Source organism: Macaca fascicularis, chromosome 10, assembly GCF_037993035.2.
Source record: "Macaca fascicularis isolate 582-1 chromosome 10, T2T-MFA8v1.1".
Classification (NCBI taxonomy): domain Eukaryota; kingdom Metazoa; phylum Chordata; class Mammalia; order Primates; family Cercopithecidae; genus Macaca; species Macaca fascicularis.
The window spans coordinates 106,020,034-106,039,427 of NC_088384.1; the positions used below are offsets into that span (position 1 = coordinate 106,020,034).

At 46.8% G+C, this 19,394-nt stretch overlaps 1 protein-coding gene and 1 non-coding gene across 2 annotated transcripts; one reads left to right on the forward strand and one right to left on the reverse strand.

The window, feature by feature from the left end:
- The first annotated feature begins 808 nt into the window (after positions 1 to 808).
- On the forward strand, positions 809 to 17,849 carry RNF114 (ring finger protein 114). Its single transcript, XM_045363108.2, has 6 exons — positions 809 to 962; positions 5,958 to 6,108; positions 9,743 to 9,849; positions 10,497 to 10,611; positions 13,251 to 13,358; positions 16,040 to 17,849. Exons 1-6 carry the CDS (start codon positions 823 to 825, stop codon positions 16,103 to 16,105), a joined length of 687 nt encoding a protein of 228 aa, XP_045219043.1. The 5' UTR covers positions 809 to 822; the 3' UTR covers positions 16,106 to 17,849.
- On the reverse strand, positions 4,706 to 4,810 carry LOC123567378 (small nucleolar RNA U13). The gene has a single exon (XR_006690292.2). It is a non-coding gene; the product is annotated as a small nucleolar RNA U13 (small nucleolar RNA).
- Positions 17,850 to 19,394: the final 1,545 nt, after the last annotated feature.

Genomic DNA, 19,394 nt, shown 5'->3' on the forward strand with positions numbered 1-19,394 from the left:
TCGGCCTCACAAAGTGCTGGGATTACAGACGTAAGCCACCGTACCCAGCTCCTTTGTATAAATAAATGATATTGACTTTCTTCTTGCAGCTCAGGAATTAGATGTTATTAAATTTGCTTAAATTTAAGAAATGGCTGGGTACGGTGGTTCACCGCTGTAATCCCAGCACTTCGGGTTGCTGAGGCAGGCGGATCGCTTGCGTCCAAGAGTTCGAGGCCAGCCTCGGCAACAGTGAGACCCGCCCGCTCTCGGCATCGCCCCTTCCCCACCTCCTTTCCCCATCTCTACAAAAAAAAAAACAAAAATAAATAAATTAGTCCGGCATAGTGGTGACTGCCTGTGGTCCAGCTACGCAGGAGGCTGAGGTGGGAGGATCGCTTGAACCCCGGAGGTCGAGGCCGCAGGGAGCCATGATCGCTCCACTGAACACCAGCCTGGGCGACAAAACAAGACCTTTTCCCAAAATAGATTAAATAAATAAATAAATAAATTTAAGGAAAAAGCAATTTGATTCGAAGATAAATAGTGATAAGTGCAAGTGGTGCCGAACTAACGACTTAAATTTGGAAAACAGCGGCCCACGCGCAGAGCCCGTCCCAATTCTGGCAGCCTTTGGATTTGGCTTCCACGTTTTCCAGATTTCCCTCGGCCTCCAGCTCGCTTGGGTCAGAGGGGCCCCAGGGGCCGCGAGGGGCCGCCCACCCACGAGCCCCGCCCCCAACCGCTCACCGCCCCACGAGCCCCACCCCCTCCGGCCGCGAGCCCCGCCCCCTTGGCCTACTCCTCATCGGCCGCCGTTGCGCGGCGCAGAGCGGCAGCAAGATGGCGGCGCAACAGCAAGACGGCGGGGGAGCTGCGCAGCTGGCGGGGCCGGCGGCGGAGGCTGATCCCCTAGGCCGCTTCACGTGTCCCGTGTGCTTAGAGGTGTACGAGAAGCCGGTACAGGTGCCCTGCGGACACGTGTAAGCGGCGAGCCCGGGCCTGGTCGGGAGGCACTTAACTGACTGGGAAGGAAATGGAGCCGAGGAGCGAGATGCGTCTCAGGGCGGGAGCCAGAGGACCCACCCAGAGGGGCCTCCCGGGGGTGTCCCCCGGGGCTCCTAAGGGCCGTGAAAGCTGCCGGGGCGCTCTTCTGTCCCGCCCCGCTTACTTCTAAGTATCCCGTCCCTCCGCCCGTCTTAGCGGGGCAGCTGCTGTCCGTTGAGCGCCTGCAATGTTCCAGTCGGCCTGTCAGTCTCCTTCCCACACGTGATAGTGGACTCGTGCCCTGCAGGGACTTTAGGCTCGGAAGTCCGCCCTTGGAGAGCCGACGTTTCCTTTCTAGACCGCGTCGCTCTTAAAGCATAGGACATTTGGCATTGAGTCTAGCTGTGGCGAGTTATTCTAATACGAACCAAAGTTGGGAGAAACGCTGGACTAGACTAAAACAACAAAAGGGAAGTCTTTATGGGGATCTGGCCAGTTTGCCCTTAGCTGTGAAAGGGGGTGGGAGTTGGCAGATGGGATTGTTAGCATTCTACTTCCTGTGTAGGAGGTTTGTTTCTTTCAGTTTTCAATTAAGCCTTCATGACCTGAATACTGTGAATAGACTGGTTATAATGATTAAAGCAGATATGTGTAAAGATGTCCAGTCCTGGGCTGTGGCCGGGGCTTTCGAGGTTGGTCGATTTGAATCTAAGCCTTGTTCCATCAGACGCACAGACACACCTGAGTTGAAAGAATTGTAGACAACGTGGCCACCTGCTTCTTGCCTCAGAATTGGCTTTTCCTCTCGTCTCTCTCAGTGCTTACCGTGGGATCACCTTGGCATTGGTCTTGGCACCCCTTCACTAGTCAGCAGGCACAGTAGCCATTGCACTCCATGGGCATTATTCTATAGCCACCCTGCAGCGGGGGAGGGTTGGCAGCCATTTTACAGGTGAATACACCGAGGGTCCGACGCTTGCCTGTCGAAGGGTCGCCGTGGCCTAACTCTTCCCAGATATACTGCAGGTGACCGTTTTAATAGTCTAGAGAACAGTGCTTGGCACCTAACTGGCTGCTTTTTGCCTCATCATGTAGCTTTAGGCTATTCCTCTTTGCAATTCAGTTAGCCTGGAACTCCTCCCCAACCCCCCCCCCCCCCCCCCCCCCCCCCGCTTCGGGCTTCAAGTCCCTGGTTAGGTTACCTCACCAAACACCCATCCCCATCTAAATTACTTCCCCCACTTCCTTTCTGGGACTTAACTTCCTTCTCCTTGCTTGCACAGAGCAAAACTTACAGCTCATGATGGAGTGGCCATATCTTTTTTGCCCCTCAACTGACTGGAATGGCCTCTATGTGCCAGATCTTGGGGTAGACTCTGCCTTCAGAGTTTACAAATCAGTACCAATGACTCGTCAAACTATTGTAGAAATTCATTCTGCAAGTGGGAGGGTATTTCAGGGATCACACCTCTGTGCGTGGGGTGAATGATCAGGTAATGGTTGAATGAACTAATAAGTCGTGTAAGCAAGCTTCATGAGAGTTGAAGTGGTCTTTAGCTTTTTCATTGAATCCGCTTATCCTTGGATCAGGTTTACCTGATTTTGGATTAATTCAGTGGATTTCATTTACTATTAACATTTGTAAAAAGGCTAGACCCAGCACAGTTTGCTAAATGAAGAGCAGCAAAATTTGAGATTTTCTTGAGCTGGGTGAACCTTTCCTAGGTCAGAGGGCAAGGAACTACTGGTATTCAAACCTTGGCTCTTCTCTATCCTGTCCTCGCTGTCCTAGCCCCACGTGCTCAGCAGTTCAGTGCAAATTGAAGACAGATGGAAGCACCTCTGTGAGGGCAGCCTGAGTCCCCCTTAGCTCCAACCGAATGCTTTCTCCTGTGCCTACTTGATTTTTTACCTTTTGTGCTTGGAAAGTTGAGCATCACTACAACTCTGGCTGGGGCACTGGATTTTTATAAAACTTTATTTCAAGCCCTGAATGACTGCGTTCTCCAATCCAGTAGAATACAGCTGGAGAAAGGCAGCTGGCTGGGTGCCCAAGAGAGGAGAATTTCTTCCTAGCACTGTGACAGAGTGGAGCGTCAGAAGGCTGAACTAGGAAAGGGCCCATAAATAGGAAATAGAAACTGAAAAGCCAGCCCAGGATATTTGAGCAGTTCCAAAGCAGTCTGGTAGTTTGGGTATGTCTCAGGCACAAAGTGACTCATGAACATTTGATAGATGAGCTGAACCTGTGTGTGTGCTTGCAAAGAGACTTCGAGCTGCTTTTATCTGCATGCTGGGTTTGGTTGCATTATACTCACTGGACCCTCTGTGCTCTCTTGGGTTCCTGTTGTCATCTGCATTTGTGAACAGGCAACAGAAGTGATGGCCACAGGCCCTGCCTGTGTCTACTGCCTTATCGCTTGCCCTTCTCACCATGGTCTACCGCATTGTGGCCCCCAAGGTCTGCCTGCCTGCCTTTCCAGTCCTCATTTGTGTGTGGCATCATCTTGGTGTGGAGCTCTGCACCCAGATCTGTGTGGCTGTCCTCGTAATCAGGTCCCACCCAGCTCAAATGCCAACTCCTCAGAAGCAGCTTTCTGTGATCCCTCCAGCTGGTCTGTTTGCCATATTTCCTTCATATATTTAATCACTATCTGAAATTAACATTTGTGTTTCCCTTCACTCTAGAATGTAAGCATCATGAGAACAGGGCTTTGTCAAGTTTCCATTGCCCTTAGTGGTGAATGAATAGACTCCCTTACCTTCTCTGTACCCGGTCTGGAATTTTGCCTAACAGCATTAACATCTAACTTAGTGACAAGGAGGAAGGAGATTCTTAGAGGCAATAGAAAATGGTCAAGTGTTCAGAAGATTGCCTTTCATTATATTTCCTTAGTTCTTTCTGGCAGATTTGGTTATACTGCCTTAATCTATCAGGTTGGGTAAGTAGCCCAGGGTGTCTTCTCCATTCTTTCTGTATGCCTTATCTCAGCATTACCATCTGCCTAGGCTTTAGGATAGAAACTTGGTCATCTTTGACTTCTTTTCTTCAAAGTCAGTAAGTTATCAAGTCCTCCTGATTCTGCCTCTCCATGAATGGTTTCCTGAATTCATCCCCTACTGCTTCAGTCAGACCCTCACAGTCCTCTGCCTTTAGCCATCTGTTTGGTTTCTACGTTGTCTCTTCTCACCTTCTCACCTAAAAAAAAAAAAAAAAAAAAAGAAGTATAGGACTGGGTGCAGTGGTTCATGCCTGTAATCCCAGCATTTTGGGAGGCCAAGACAGGTGGATCACCAGAGGTCAGGAGTTCGAGACTAGCCTGGCTAACGTGGTGAAACCCCGTCTCTACTAAAAATACAAAATAGCTGGGTGTGGTCGCACGTGCCTGTAACCCCAGCCACTTGGGAGGCTGAAGCAGGAGAATCGCTTGAACCCGGGAGGCGGATTTTGCAGTGAGCCAAGATCGCACCATTGCACTTCAGCCTGGGCAACAGAGCACAACTCTGTCTCAAAAACAACAACAACAAAACTTTGTTTTCCGTGATAGCACAGAAATATTTTTCTGAAACCTGGATTTGGTCTTGTTTTGTTAATACCTTGCTTTAAACTTCTGGCTCCCTACTGCTTATGAGGAAAAGTCTGTTAGATTTTTATTTCCTCAGATACATATGAATTTTAAGCCTAAATTAGGCCTAGAATAGTCTTCCCTTCCTCTGCTAGCTGACCTCTTTTTTTAAATGTCAGATGGGTAATGGGCCAACATCTGTAACAAGGTTCGAGGGTGGCACATCTCACACATGCACATGAACACCCAGTCCTCACGTCCATGAACTACAAAAGGATCCAGCTGAACAGTTTTAAGGCTGATCAGAGACGCTGTCTCTGCAGTGTTGTTTTTTTTTCCCCCTTGAGACAGAGTCGCGCTCTGTTGCCCAGGCTGTAGTGCACAACCACCTCTGCCTCCCAGGTTCAAGCGAGTCTTCTGCCTCAGCCTCCCAATTAGCTGGGGTTATAGGCATCTGCCACCTTGCCTGGCTAATTTTGGTATTTTTAGTAGAGACAGGTTTCACCATGTTGGCCAGGCTGGTCTCCAACTCCTGACCTCGTGATCTGCCCGCCTTGGCCTCTCAAAGTGCTGGGATTACAGGCATGAGCCACAGCGCCCAGCCGTCTCTGCAGCCTTTCCAGCCCTTTCCTTCTCAGGTCACAACTAGTTGCTTTTCCCTTTATGTTCCTGTAGAGCTTTGCCTTCACCTCTAATGATAGCAGCTCCCCTTTATAGTGCGTTTTGTACATGCTGGATACTCTGCCAGGGGTCTGCTATACAAACTGTATCCTCCCAGCAATCCTAGAGGTAGGTACTACTCTCTCTATTTCACAAAGTAAAGAATAAGATTCAAGAAACCCCACTGAAGCCGGGCTCGGTGGCTCAAGCCTGTAATCCCAGCACTTTGGGAGGCCGAGACGGGTGGATCACGAGGTCAGGAGATCGAGAAACACCGTGAAACCCCGTCTCTACTAAAAAATACAAAAAACTAGCCGGGCGAGGTGGCGGGCGCCTGTAGTCCCAGCTACTCGGGAGGCTGAGGCAGGAGAATGGCGTGAACCTGGGAGGCGGAGCTTGCAGTGAGCTGAGATCCGGCCACTGCACTCCAGCCTGGGTGACAGAGCGAGACTCCGCCTCAAAAAAAAAAAAAAAGAAACCCCACTGAGATCCCTCGGTGGCAGGGCCTAAGGCTTGAACCCTCAACCTTAACACCTTCACTGCATATCACAGGAGTTTGCATTTGTTTCTGTAGTTGTGTGTTCTTTGTAGTCCACTCCTATCCCTCAATTCTTCTGGCCTGGAAGGACTTAGTATTTGAATTGGGAGGAGAGAGCAAGTTGTTTTTTACTCCATTATCCATTGATGTCTTTTTAAAAGTTGATCCATATTTGTTTTCTTGTCTCCATGATGCGTGACAGAGGTTCTCCGTATGTCTTGTTCTAGCTTTTGCTCTGCATGCCTGCAGGAATGTCTGAAGCCGAAGAAGCCTGTCTGTGGGGTGTGTCGCAGCGCTCTGGCACCTGGCGTCCGAGCCATGGAGCTCGAGCGGCAGATTGAGAGCACAGAGACTTCTTGCCATGGCTGCCGTAAGAATGTATGTGGAAGTAATGTGGAAGAGGCCGTGTCTTTCCATGATCAGATGGGGTAAAACGTACAGCTACCATGTTGTTTCTGAAGTTAGAGCATGACTAGGTCACTAACAGCACGCGTGCATGCCAGTTACCTGTGGTGATGGCTGGGCTGGTTTGTTTTCATAACCTACTGGGTTTTGTTTCTTTTTTTAAGAGTTGGTTAAGTATATATTTTAGCTTTGAAAGCCATAGAAATGAGTTATCCCAGTTTTTTCCTATAAAAGATCAATTTTGGCCGGGCATGGTGGGTCATGCCTGTAACCCCAGCTCTTTGGGAGTCCAAGACAAGAGCTTGAGGCTAGGAGTTAAGAGACCAGACTGGGCAACATAGTGAGACCTCATCTTTACAAAAAATAAAAGTAGCCGGATGTGGTGGTATGTACCTGTAGGCCCAGCTACTCAGCAGGCAGAGGCCGGAGGGATCACTTGAGCCCAGGAGTTTGGGATTACAGTGATCTATGATCATGCCACTGCACTCCAGCCTGGCTGACAGCAAGACCCTGTCTCTTAAAAAAAAGTCAATATGAAATCATTGGATTATAGTAACAATAGCTAACATTTGAAATGCTCTTGTATAATCAGAGTCAAGTATATTTATTTTCATACGTGTTATAACTGCTACTGGAAAGGAGAAATACTGTTGTCTTATTTTCCAAGAGATATTCACAGCCTTGTTGATTTTAGAATCATTAAAATTTTTTAAATTGCAGACCATACAAAAATACACAATAATGTAGGCTTGTTCCTCATTCCAGAGATTATTTTAAAATGGTTCAATTTAAGGCCTGGCAAGGTAGTTCATGCCTGTAATCCCAACATTTTGGGAGGCCGAGGTGGGTGGATTGCTTGAGTCCAGGAGTTCTGGACCAACCTGGATAACATGGTGAAACCTCAGCTCTACTGAAAATACAAAAAACTAGCAGGGCATGGTGGTGTGTGCCTGTAGTCTCAGCTATTCGGGAGGCTCAGGTGAGAGGATGGCTTGAGCCCAGGGGGCAGACATTGCAGTGAGCTGAGTTCTCACCACTGCACTCCAACCTGGGCGATAGAGCTGGACTTTTTTTTGTCTCAAGAAAAAAAAAGTGATTCAGTTTCGAAAGCTACATAACATTTTCTGCCCTTTGACAAATTTTTACCAAAAGTTGGTAAAAACTGTAGAATGTTTACCAACCCAGTTGTAGAATTTTTGCAAAATGAGATCACACTATAATATATATGTTTCTTCAACTTTTTTCACTTGTTTAAATGTACATTCATTCCCAACTTTTTTTTCACTTTCAGTTTTTTTTTCCTCTTACATATTGGACAGCCTTGCATGTCAGTTTCATTATTTTTAACACTTCGGTATGGATGCCCATAGTATGAATATACCTTACCATCTCCTTTTCAGGGTGATTTAGTATTAGCGATGCATAGTAGGACCATTTTAATGCTGAATAGGGCTATTTTCTATATCTTAATTGGGGGCTTCACTATTGAGGCTGGGCATGGTGGCTTATGCCTGTAATCCTATCACTTGGAGAGGCCAAGGTAAGAGAATCACTTGAGCCCAGGAGTTCGAAATCAGTCTGGGCAGCATAGTGGGACACTGTATATACCAAAACAAGCCAACAAACAAAACTAGCTGTGTGTAGTGGTGTCTGCATGTAGTCCCAGCTCCTTGGGAGGCTGAGGTGGGAAGATTGCTTGAGCCCAGGAGTTTGAGAGCAGCCTGGGGAATATAGTGGACCCAGTTTCTACAAAAAAAAAATTGGGGATTTCTCAGTTTGTAGCTTAAAGTCAAGTTCTTTAACTGGAGGTGAGACAATCATCATGGTAAGCTGGAGCTCCAATCTTGGAGCATTTTTCCCCCTTTGAAGTTTACTTTTAGAAACTCAAGATACTGAATTACAGTTTCCTACTGCCTTTTTTTTTTTTTTTTTTTTTTTGAGACGGAGTCTCACTCTGTCGCCCAGGCTGGAGTGCAGTGGCATGATCTCGGCTCACTGCAAACTCCGCCTGTTGGGTTCACACCATTCTCCTGCCTCAGCCTCTGGAGTAGCTGGGACTACAGGTGCCTGCCACCACGCGCAGATATATATATATGTATACATATATATGTATATATCTCTTGTTTTGTTTTGTTTTGTATTTTTAGTAGAGGCAGGGTTTCACCGTGTTAGCCAGGATGGTCTCGATCTCCTGACCTTGTGATCCGCCCACCTCGGCCTCCCAAAGTGCTGGGATTACAGGTGTCAGCCACTGCACCCGGTCTCTTCATCTTTATTTATGCATGCATAATGTGGTTTTTGGTTTGGTTTTGTTTTGTTTTTTGAGACGGAGTCTGACTTTGTTGCCCGGGCTGGAGTGCAATGGTGTGGTCTCGGCTCACTGCAACCTCTGCCTCCCTGGCTCAAACCATCCTCCCACCTCAGCCTCTCAAGTAGCTGGCACCACAGGCATGTGTCACCACGCCCACCTAATTTTTTTTGTATTTTTAGTAGAGACAGAGTTTTCATGTTGCCCATGCTGATCTGAAACTTGGGAGTGCAAAGTGATGGTCCACCTCAGCCTCCCTCAGGATTACAGGTGTGAGCCACCACGCTCCACCCATGATGGGCTTTTTGTTTGTTTTACTGTGTGCTTTTGCTTTTCTCCATTTTCAAGATTAGTTATTGTATGGTTGGCATGCCTCTAAAAATGTTTTTCTTTCCTCCCTCTTTTCTTCAATTCTTAAAACTTTCTTTCTTTTTAGAAAACCTGTAATGAAGCATTATTCTCTGGGTTTTCTTCTCTTTCTGTTTTACTATTGCACAGCCTAGATTTTATGTGAAAGGTTGGGCTGGGCATGGTAGCTCACACCTGTTAGCCCAGCACTTTGGGAGGCCAAGGCAGGCATATCACTTGAGGTCAGGAGTTCGAGACCATCCTGGCTAACACGGTGAAACTCCATCTCTACTAAAAATATGGAAATTAGCTGGGCATGATGGCACACGCCTGTAACCCCAGCTACTCAGGAGGCTGAGGTGGGAGAATCACTTGAACCCGGGAGGCGGAGGTTGCAGTGAGCCAAGATGGTGCCACTGCACTTCAGTCTGGACAACAGAGTGAGTGAGACTCCGTCTCAAAAAAAAAAAAGAATTTAGATTTTAAAGATTATTTCTCAGAGTCTGGTGATTGATACTTTAATCAGGGTTGGTGGCTTTTATACGTTTTACCTAAATGATCACTTTTCTCTGCTGCACATAACAGAACGTGGTTTTTGGTTTGCTATAAGGAGACTAGTTTAAATGCTACTATAGAAAACTTTTAACAACATCCTAGATTTGGAACTTGTCTGTGAGCACACAGCCTGTCATGAATAGGAGCAAACCTCTAGAAGAGTTATTTTAGAGTGGAAGCGGATATCCTGATTTAGTCAAATAAAATAGCAGCCTTGTTATTAATGGGAAATCTGCAATAATCAGGGTTTCAGCCCCATCAGCATAGTCAGGAGTCTGGTGAGATTATTTGCCAGGGTGGTGTAGGTCTAGTTTTCTTTGCGCCCTTGTTTGGGACTACATTTGGCCTGTTACAAGGTCCTCACTAACTTGTGGGCTCTGATTCTTCCTATTTGAGTTCTTCCTATCCAAGATCCGGTCCCACGTGGCTACTTGTTCCAAATACCAGAATTACATCATGGAAGGTGTGAAGGCCACCATTAAGGATGCATCTCTTCAGCCAAGGTAAATGACTCAGTCTCCCCTTAGGTGGAGGTCATCTCTTGCTATTAATACAAAGAGGTTGGACACCTTGCATGGTCAGGGGTTTAGTTGTATGAATTGTTATGCTGGCTAAAGCTGATACAAGTATTTTGGGAGGAGTATGCAAGGGAGGACTCTGGTGTTCACTTCAGATGTTAGCTGAGCTATTCTTTTTTTCTTTTTTGAGATGGAGTCTCGCTCTGTTGTCTGGGCTGGAGTGCAGTCGCGCAATCTCAGCTCACTGCAATCTCTGCCTCCCGGGTTCAAGAGATTCTCCTGCCTCAGTCTCCCGAGTAGCTGGGATTACAGGCACCTGCCAGTAATCCTGACTAAATTTTATATTTTTTAGTAGAGACAGGGTTTCGCCATGTTGGCCAGGCTAGTCTTGAACTCCTGACCTCAGGTGATCCTCCTGCCTTGGCCTATTGGGATTACAGGTGTGAATCACCATGTCCGGCTAGCTGAGCTGTTGTCTTCAGAACACTTGATCTGAGTCTAAAGTGATCATCAGCGTCCTTGTCGTTACACATTCGGTGAGCTTTGCTCCTTTTGGGAGTGTACTGTGGTTGAAGTTTAATGGAAAGGTACTCACAGAAAAATGTTCTTTTTTCCTGTCTTTCACCTTCCAGGAATGTTCCAAACCGTTACACCTTTCCTTGTCCTTACTGTCCTGAGAAGAACTTTGATCAGGAAGGACTTGTGGAACACTGCAAATTATTCCATAGCACGGATACCAAATCTGTGGTAAGAGTAACCTTTTTTTTTTTCTCTTAAACTTTATTATGGGAAAGGATCAAGCTTGGAGAAAAATGATGGGATTAGTAAAATGAACTCCTGTGTGCCCTACACCTAGATTCACAGATTGTTAACATTTTACCATATTTGCTTAACCATGCTCTATAATACACACTTTTTGCTGACCACTTGGGAATAAGCTACAGATACCATGACTTTTTTGCACCCTGAATAGTTTGCACCCTGATACAGTAGTGTGTATGTCTTAAGAACAAGAGTGTTTTCCTGGAAAATTATATTTTTGTGTGTATAATCATATTCAAGAAATTTAACATTGATACAATCTAATATCTAACATAAAATTCATGTTTTAATTTTAACAATGGTAATGTCCTTCATAGCAATTTTCCCCTCCCCCCAAAGCAGAGGCAGGGATGGTACATGAGTTCTCTGGGTGCTACATTAAGTCATGTGATGTCTATTGTTGCTAACATTAACTTGGATCCCTTGGTATCCACCAAATTTCTCCATGAAGCTTTTGGAAGTAACTTCTTCGTATTTGTGGGGAAAGAGGATTTAGGTGAAATTATTAGGAAAAGGCTTATCAATCCTTGGACATTTTACTCAGATATCACTGACTGGCATGTGTAGTCTCCTTTTAAAAAAAAAAAAAAAAAACATAGGCCGGGCACGGTGGCTCACACTTGTAATCCCAGCACTTTGGGAGGCCAAGGCGGGTGGATCACTTGAGGTCAGGAGTTCCAGATCAGCCTGGCTAACATAGTGAAACCCCATCTCTACTAAAAATACAAAAATTAGCCAGGCATGGTGGTACGCGCCTTTAATCCCAGCTACTTGGGAGGCTGAGGCATGAGAATTGCTTGAACCCGGGAGGCAGAGGTTGCAGTGAACTGAGATCATGCCACTGCACTCCAGCCTGGGCAACAGAACGAAACTCCCAAAAAAAAAAAAAAAAAAAAGTATTTGTTCCATCTCAGCAATGCGTTACCTTTCTCTCAATGTGATTGACAGACTAGGTCTTTTTTTATAGTTAGGTGTATACTTCCTCTATAGTTTTGTTTTAATTTTTCCATTTATCTCATACTGCTTCTCTTGAACTGCATACTCTGTTGTATGGGCAGCCTTCAGCTCCATTGCTGTAAACAGTGGTGCAGAGATTTTAGAATTTTAATGAGCTTTTGTGAGAGTACTAGGGCAGCTATCAATGCTCATCTTAAGATAGAACTGGCCATTTTGAGAAACATATCTTTGCCTGTATTTATGTATGTTTATAAGCTAAATTCTTAGATACAGATTGACTTGGTTAAATGTTACTTGCACTCATAATTTTGTTGGATACTATTATTGCTGAACTTTTCTGGTATGGCAGCCTAATTTTCTGTCTTTTTGCCCTCCTTTGGCTTCTGAAATCCCTCTGATTATGTTGTCTATGTTGAGGCTTTCTCTTCAGCCTTTGGCCCTCTGTTCTGTCTTCCTCTTCCTCTGCAAGTTCTTAACTCTGCTTTTCTCCCTTCCCTTTGGAAGCCATCTCCTTTTCAGTCTCTAGTCCCGTCCTATGTTCTAGCTCCCCAGCTACAGCTGCCTGTCCACCTCTTCCACTCAGTCTTCTACCATCCCAGATTTCTCTCATGTCAGTCCCCTTTATCACTGTATCCTCTTTGCTGTGGGGTAGGGTTGCACCTTTAAGTGGGGGCACTTAGGTCATCTCTCTCCCTGGCATGAGTTTTCCATGCTCACTGGTCTGGTCATTTGCATGTGTTGACAGTAACCGCCACCTTCTGGCCTTTTCTCCGTGCTGCTACCTCTTCTGGAGCAGCATTTTTTTTTTTTTGAGACAGAGTCTCACTCTGTTACCCAGGCTGGAGGCTGGAGTGCAGTGGCACAATCTCGGCTCACTGCAACCTCCACTTCCAGGGTTCAAGCAATTCTCATGCCTCAGCCTCCCAAGCAGCTGGGACTACAGGTGTGTGCCACCATGCCCAGCTAATTTTTGTAAGTTTAGTAGAGAAAGTGTTTCACCATGTTGGCCAGGCTGGTCTCAAACTCCTGACCTCAGGTGATCTACCGCTTTTGGCCTCCCAAAGTGCTGGTATTACAGGTATGAGCCACTGTGCCTGGCCTGGAGCACTCTATCTTGTTCTCTTTGCCTTTCCAAATACCCAATCTTCAAAACCCAAATCAACCTGTTGCGTGAGGGCTTTTTGGCCCCATCCCCCTTACCTGAGTATTTCCTTTGTTAAGATGCATGTGAGGCTGTGTTTTACTTCCCTGGGACATCGCTCATTGGCTTATTTTCTTAGTTTTCCTCGTGCTTTTGGATTGTCTTCTGTGCTGGATTGGAAGGCCAGTCTAGGCCCCCCACCAGGCTGACTCACTTCTCTGCCTACAGTAGGGAATGAGAAAGGGTGGTATCATGATTTGAACTTTACCCACTCCCACGTGTCATTTGACTTGAGTAGGAAATTTGCAATGTTTTCTGGGCTGCTGATGTGCACAGGAAGGAGTTACTGGCCCTGGACAGTATGTCAGGAAAGCTGTCCTGGAAGAAAGGAGGCCAGACACAGGCTACAGAGGGCTGGTGCAAGCTTGGAAATTGGGTGCTTAAGACCTTGCTTTTGTGTTGAAAGGTTTGTCCGATATGTGCCTCGATGCCCTGGGGAGACCCCAACTACCGCAGCGCCAACTTCAGAGAGCACATCCAACGCCGGCACCGGTTTTCTTACGACACTTTTGTGGTAAGTCTGGAGCCTAGGCTCTGATCCCTCCCCTGGGGGAATGACACGGCTACTTCACTCTTCTCAAAAGGGGAAGTGGGGCTCCCCCGGTGTTGAACTTTGTCACTGTTGTGATGGGCTTCCAGTCTGTATACTGGATACAGTGATAAAGGGGATTGTCAAGAGAGAAATCTGGGATGGTAGAAGACTGAGTGAAAGAGGTGAGCAGGCAGCTGTAGCTGGGGAGCTAGATGGGCTTCCAGTATGTATACTGTAGCTACTATACAGTTTCTATTCATGGGCCAGGCAGGTGGCCAGAGTGACATTTATTTGTTTATTTGAGATGGAGTCTCACTCCATCGCCCAGGCTGAAGTGCAATGGCATGATCTCAGCTCACTGCAACCTCCACCTCCTGGGTTCAAGTGATTCTCCTGCCTCAGCCTCCTGAGTAGCTGGGACTACAGGCGCATGCCACCATGCCCTGTTGATTTTTGTACTTTTAGTAGAGACAGGGTTTCACTATGTTGGCCAGGCTGGTCTCGAACTCCTGACCTCGTGATCCGCCCACCTTGGCCTCCCAAAGTGTTGGGATTACAGGCGTGAGCCACCACGCCCCACCCAGAGTGACATTTAAGAAGATGACCTGGGCCAAGCTCAGTGGCTCACGCCTGTAATCCCAGCACTTTGGGAGGCCAAGGTGGGCGGATCACGAGGTCGGGGTTCGAGACCAGCCTGGCCAACATAGTGAAACCCTGTCTCTACTAAAAATACAAAAAATTAGTCGGGTGTGGTGGCGGGTGCCTGTAATCCTAGCTACTTGGGAGGCTGAGGCAGGAGAATCGCTTGAACCTGGGAGGTGAGGTTGCAGTGAGCCACGATTGTGCCACTGCACTCCAGCCTGGGCAACAGAGCGAGACTCTGTCTCAAAACAAAACAAAACACAAAGATGATTTGGTCAGTCTTGAGACAGAGACAGTGATGCTTGCTCTTTCCATTTCCTAGCCCTGCCCCCAAAGTTTTGTCTACTTTTCTTGTGGTTTATATAACTTCTGCCTGTTATAGAACTTGGTTTGGGGCCAGGTGTGGTGGTTCATACCTATAATCCTAGCATTTTGGGAGGCTGAGGCAGGTGGATCGCTTGAGCTCAGGAGTTTGAGACCAGCCTGGGCAACATGGTAAAACCTTGTCTCTGCAAAAAAATATAAAAATTAACCAGTTGTTGGTGTTCCTGCCTGTAGTCCCAGCTACTTTGAGGGAGCTGGGACAGGAGGATCTCTTGAGCCCAGGAGGCAGAGGTTGCAGTGAGCTGAGATCATGCCACTGTACTGCAGTCTGGGCAACAGAATGAGACCCTGTCTCAAAAAAAAAAAAAAAAAAAACAATTTGGACTTGGGAGGCTCAAGCTCACATGTCCATGGGGACCATAATTGAAATGATCCTCCTGAGAATTTCCAAGCCGGGTTGTGTCCGACTCTATGCTGCCATCACCTCCACCCCTTGTTTTCCTGTGGAAATGCAGGCGCAGCATTGCCTAGCTTCTCCATTCCCCCACCCCATGCCCAAAGCAGGACAGGAAAATTTCACAGGAAGTTTCACAGGTTTTAATTATCTTCAAAAGTACTTGAGGTCAAATAGCATATATCCACTAGCCAAATACGGCTGTCAGGTTTATATTCTTTCCCTAGAGCTGGGTGGTTTCAAAGGGGCACACTGTTGTCTTGGCATTATAGTAATAGGTAAATTTGGCCAACTATATCAGGTAAACCTCCTACGTATATAGATGTCAGGTTAGGATTTTAGAGTGGTGTTCGGTCTTAATGGCTGAATTTCAGTATCTAAAAAAGAAAGCTCTTTCCTAAATTGTCATAAAGAATATTTATTCTCAGTCTGACAGTGTCTGAAACTCAAACTTCAGAATAACTCCCTTTTTGTTAATGTGACACAGATGAATGTAATTCCTAAAAATGCCTCATTAAAGAGGGCTGGTTGCACTATAGTTTCTGCTGTACTGTATGGCTCTAAAAAACTGATTCTGTACTGGGCACTGATTCCACCTCTCAGAAACAACTCTTCAGCTCAGTGCATCTGCGTGTTCTGTTCCAACAAACTTATAAACGTTCTGAGCACTTGGTCTGTGCCAGGCTCCATTCATGTGCTGTCTGGGTCTCTCAATCTCCATTTAAAGGAGGCATCCTTATCTTCATTTAAGAATAAGGCAGCAGACTGGCCAGGTGCAGTGGCTCACACCTGTAATCTCAGCACTTTGGGAGGCCGAGGCGGGTAGATCACGAGATCAAGAGATTGAGACCATCCTGGCCAACATGGTGAAACCCTATCTCTACTAAAAATACAAAAGTTAGCTGGGCATGGTGGCACACGCCTGTAGTCCCAGCTACTTGGGAGGCTGAGGCAGGAGAATCACTTGAACCTGGGAGGCAGAGGTTGCAGTGAGCTGACATTGTGCCACCGTACTCCAGCCTGGCAACAAGTGAGACTCCATCAAAAAAAAAAAAGAATAAGGCAGCAGAGACAGATTAATTTTCCCAAAGTTACATAGCTAGCATCACAGACAGTTGAATCAGGGATCCAGTTCCTGGCAGCCTGCTCCAGATCCAGTTGCTAGGCTGTCCTGCTTCTACTGAAAGCCAGTCTTTGCATCTGGGAACAGTTGCTGAGGCTGCATGTCTGTTTTTGCCCTTAGGATTATGATGTTGATGAAGAGGACATGATGAATCAGGTGTTGCAGCGCTCCATCATCGACCAGTGAGCAGAGTCTGTGCTTGCTGTCTGTCTCATGTTCCAGAGCTTCCATTACATATTAAACGTGAAACCTATGACTCCTGTACCTTACCTGTTCAACAGACCTGAAAATGAGCCATGGCACTGGGACAGGGTCACTTCTGACAGGGGAAATGGGTCCCCAGGTCAGCCCTCCTCTTCCCTTTGGGCTCTTGCCAAAGCTGTCTTCCCCTACTGTTAACCTTGTTTGTCACATGGTTGAGTTTGTGTTGGTTCTCGGCTACTTTCTGGAGCTTCTGCCGCCTCCTGTGGAAGAGAATCTAGCTTCTCCACCTCTTGTTTCACACTCATTCCTCCCATCCAGTGTTTGTCTCTCGAGTCCTGCAAGCCAGCCAGGACCTTTTCTGGGTCATGAATAGCACAATGAAGCAAGCGTCTCCTTTCCTTGTCCCCGAGGTGTGCAGACTCTGGCAGCCGTGCACCTGACCAGAGCTGAAGCTTCCGCTGGGCTGTGGGGTTGCCAGAAGCTGGGGTTGCCATCCCGGGGTACATGTCACCAGTCCTCTTGGGGTTTTGCACCATCTGATGCTGGATGTTTTGATTAGTGATATTTTCCTAATACTACATATCCTTAGAGTTCACTGGTTCAGTCTTAAATGCCTGCATGGTGCCTTTTTAGGATAAGGTATAACCATATATTTTTGGTGGAAGTGTTTCTGGGTTAGGGAAGTTAAAGTCTGTTTATCCATAAGTGGGGAGGAGGGTCAGCGAAGAGAAGTGGGAGGGCCAGAGCTTTTTGGTTCTGATTTACAAATTAATGAAGTAGTTTCAAACAACGCGGTCATGTTTACCTCTCTATTTGGGAGCCTGCCTAATTCTTACTCTAGAAGCACAAAAAAAGAATCCTCAGATGAATTAGAAGAAAGAAGTTTGGGGACTCAGCGGATACTAGTTCTTTTACCTTCTGCTTGGTAACTTAGATTAAACTGAGCATTGTTTTTCTATCACATATGTTTTCCTTATGACACTGGTTTCGACATGTAAAATGTGTTTGAAAACCTGCTTTGTAGATGCAGAGAGAAGCTGTAGGAAACCCAGTACCGCCCCCTGGTCTGTTGTGACGAGACATTGTTCATAAGGCACAGCACATCGCATGATGAACAGTTGTTAATAAAAGCTGTTGCTGGAAACTTGCTTTAGTAACAGCTCAAGAAGCTTGGAGTTCATATTTCACAAATATTAATAAATATAAGTCCAAGAGCTGTCAGCCTAATCTGTAGGAGCAGAACCTCTGACCAAAAGGCATATGGGTTTAGGTTGGTTCTTTGATGTCATATGTCTCTAATGGGGCTGCAAGTGACCTTGTGCTTGTACACTGCTGCTGCGGGGCTCCGTGCCTGCCGGTGAAGAGCTGCAGATGCCGAGAAGCCAGCAAAGACAGGCCCGCTGGAAAAAACAGTTCTTTTCATTAGTATTTCTCGGGAGGACCCAAAAGTTAAGGTCAGCTTGTTCGCTGTAATTTCTGGAAACAGTTCTCTCAGACCTTCCTGAATTCAGATCATCTCAGAAGTCTGGAGGGAAATCTGACGAAACCTTCATTTGAGGGAACTGATATGAGTGTATGTCCACCTCACTGGTGGCACCAAGAAACTTATTTCCTTGTATTAAGTGCACTTCTTGTATTTCTAGTAAGATGACTTTCCAGAAAGTGAGATTTGTTATGTTCTGGCTTTTAAAGGTCAAATATAAATAAATTTCATAACTTAATGTAACTGGGAAGCTATGGTTCTTGTTTTCATTCAACATCATTTGCCACAGCATGGGCTTGGGGAACCTCCAGGAGATTGTTACCCCTTTCTAGAAGGGAAGTTCTTGCTTGTTGCTGAGTCCTATTTGGTGTCTAATCTCTGACGCCACCAGCTGGGCCTCATGGTGCCTGTCCTCTGTAAAAAGAACACTTGTTACAGTTGGGAGGCTCTGGGAGGTGAGAAGTGACAGTGCTCCATATAGCAAGGTTTTAGACATGCGGCTTCCGCTGCGTGTGCATAACAGCAGCAGTGCTGAGGGCTTGTAGTAAAGGGACTCTGCAGGGTCAAGTTTCAGGTCCTGGATGTGTTTAAGTTCATACTCTGCTGTGAGCTGTGGGGCATCTAGTGAATATTTTCTGAACCTGTCTCCTATGAAGTGGAGATAATTTTATCTGCCTCTTAAGGATGCTAGGATCCAAGGAGCAAAGTATACAGAGCTCTCCCTGCACAGCATCGTGGGTGCCCACTGTAGTGTTTGGCTGCTTGAGCTTCATTCCAATCCCATAGAAACCTTAGTTTTTTTTTTTGTTTTTTTTGTTTTTTTTTTTTAGTAAGACGGGGTCGCCGGGCGCGGTGGCTCAAGCCTGTAATCCCAGCACTTTGGGAGGCTGAGACGGGCGGATCACGAGGTCAGGAGATCGAGACCATCCTGGCTAACATGGTGAAACCCCGTCTCTACTAAAAAATACAAAAAACTAGCCGGGCGAGGTGGCGGGCGCCTGTAGTCCCAGCTACTCGGGAGGCTGAGGCAGGAGAATGGCGTGAACCCAGGAGGCGGAGCTTGCAGTGAGCTGAGATCCGGCCACTGCACTCCAGCCCGGGCAACAGAGCGAGACTCCGTCTCAAAAAAAAAAAAAAAAAAGACAGGGTCTCATTATGTTGCCTGGGCTGGGCTTGAACCCCTGGGCTCAGGTCCACCTTGGCCTCCTAAAGTGCTGGGATTACAGGTGTCAGCCACCGAGCCTGGCCTGGAACCCGTTTGTTTTGTTTTGCTTTTTTGAGTTGGGGTTCCGCTCTTTTTGCCCAGACTGGAGTGCAGTGGTGCAGTCTTGGCTCACTGCAACCTCTGCCTCGCAGGTTCAAGTGATTTTCGTGCCTCAGTCTCCCGAGTAGCTGGGATTACAGGCGCCCACCACCATACCCAGCTAATTTTGTATTTTTAGTAGAGATGGTGTTTCATCATGTTGGTCAGGCTCGTCTCCTGACCTCATGTGATCCGACTGCCTCAGCCTCTGAAAGTGCTGGTATTACAGGTGTGAGCCACTGCACCCGGCCCTGAAACCTCATATTTAATACAGCCAGCATCTCCAATCTTCACCCATGCCCTCTTTTCTATTATTCCATCTTGCAGTGGTAACTACCCCAGCCAGATACCTGGGAGGCCTCTTCCGCCTCCATATCCATGCAGGCCACCTTTGTCTAAGTATCGGTTGAGTCCTGGACTCCAGTTACCTCAGAGAACTGCAATTTGTGCCTGTTTCTTTGAGGTCTGACATCCTCTGGAAATGA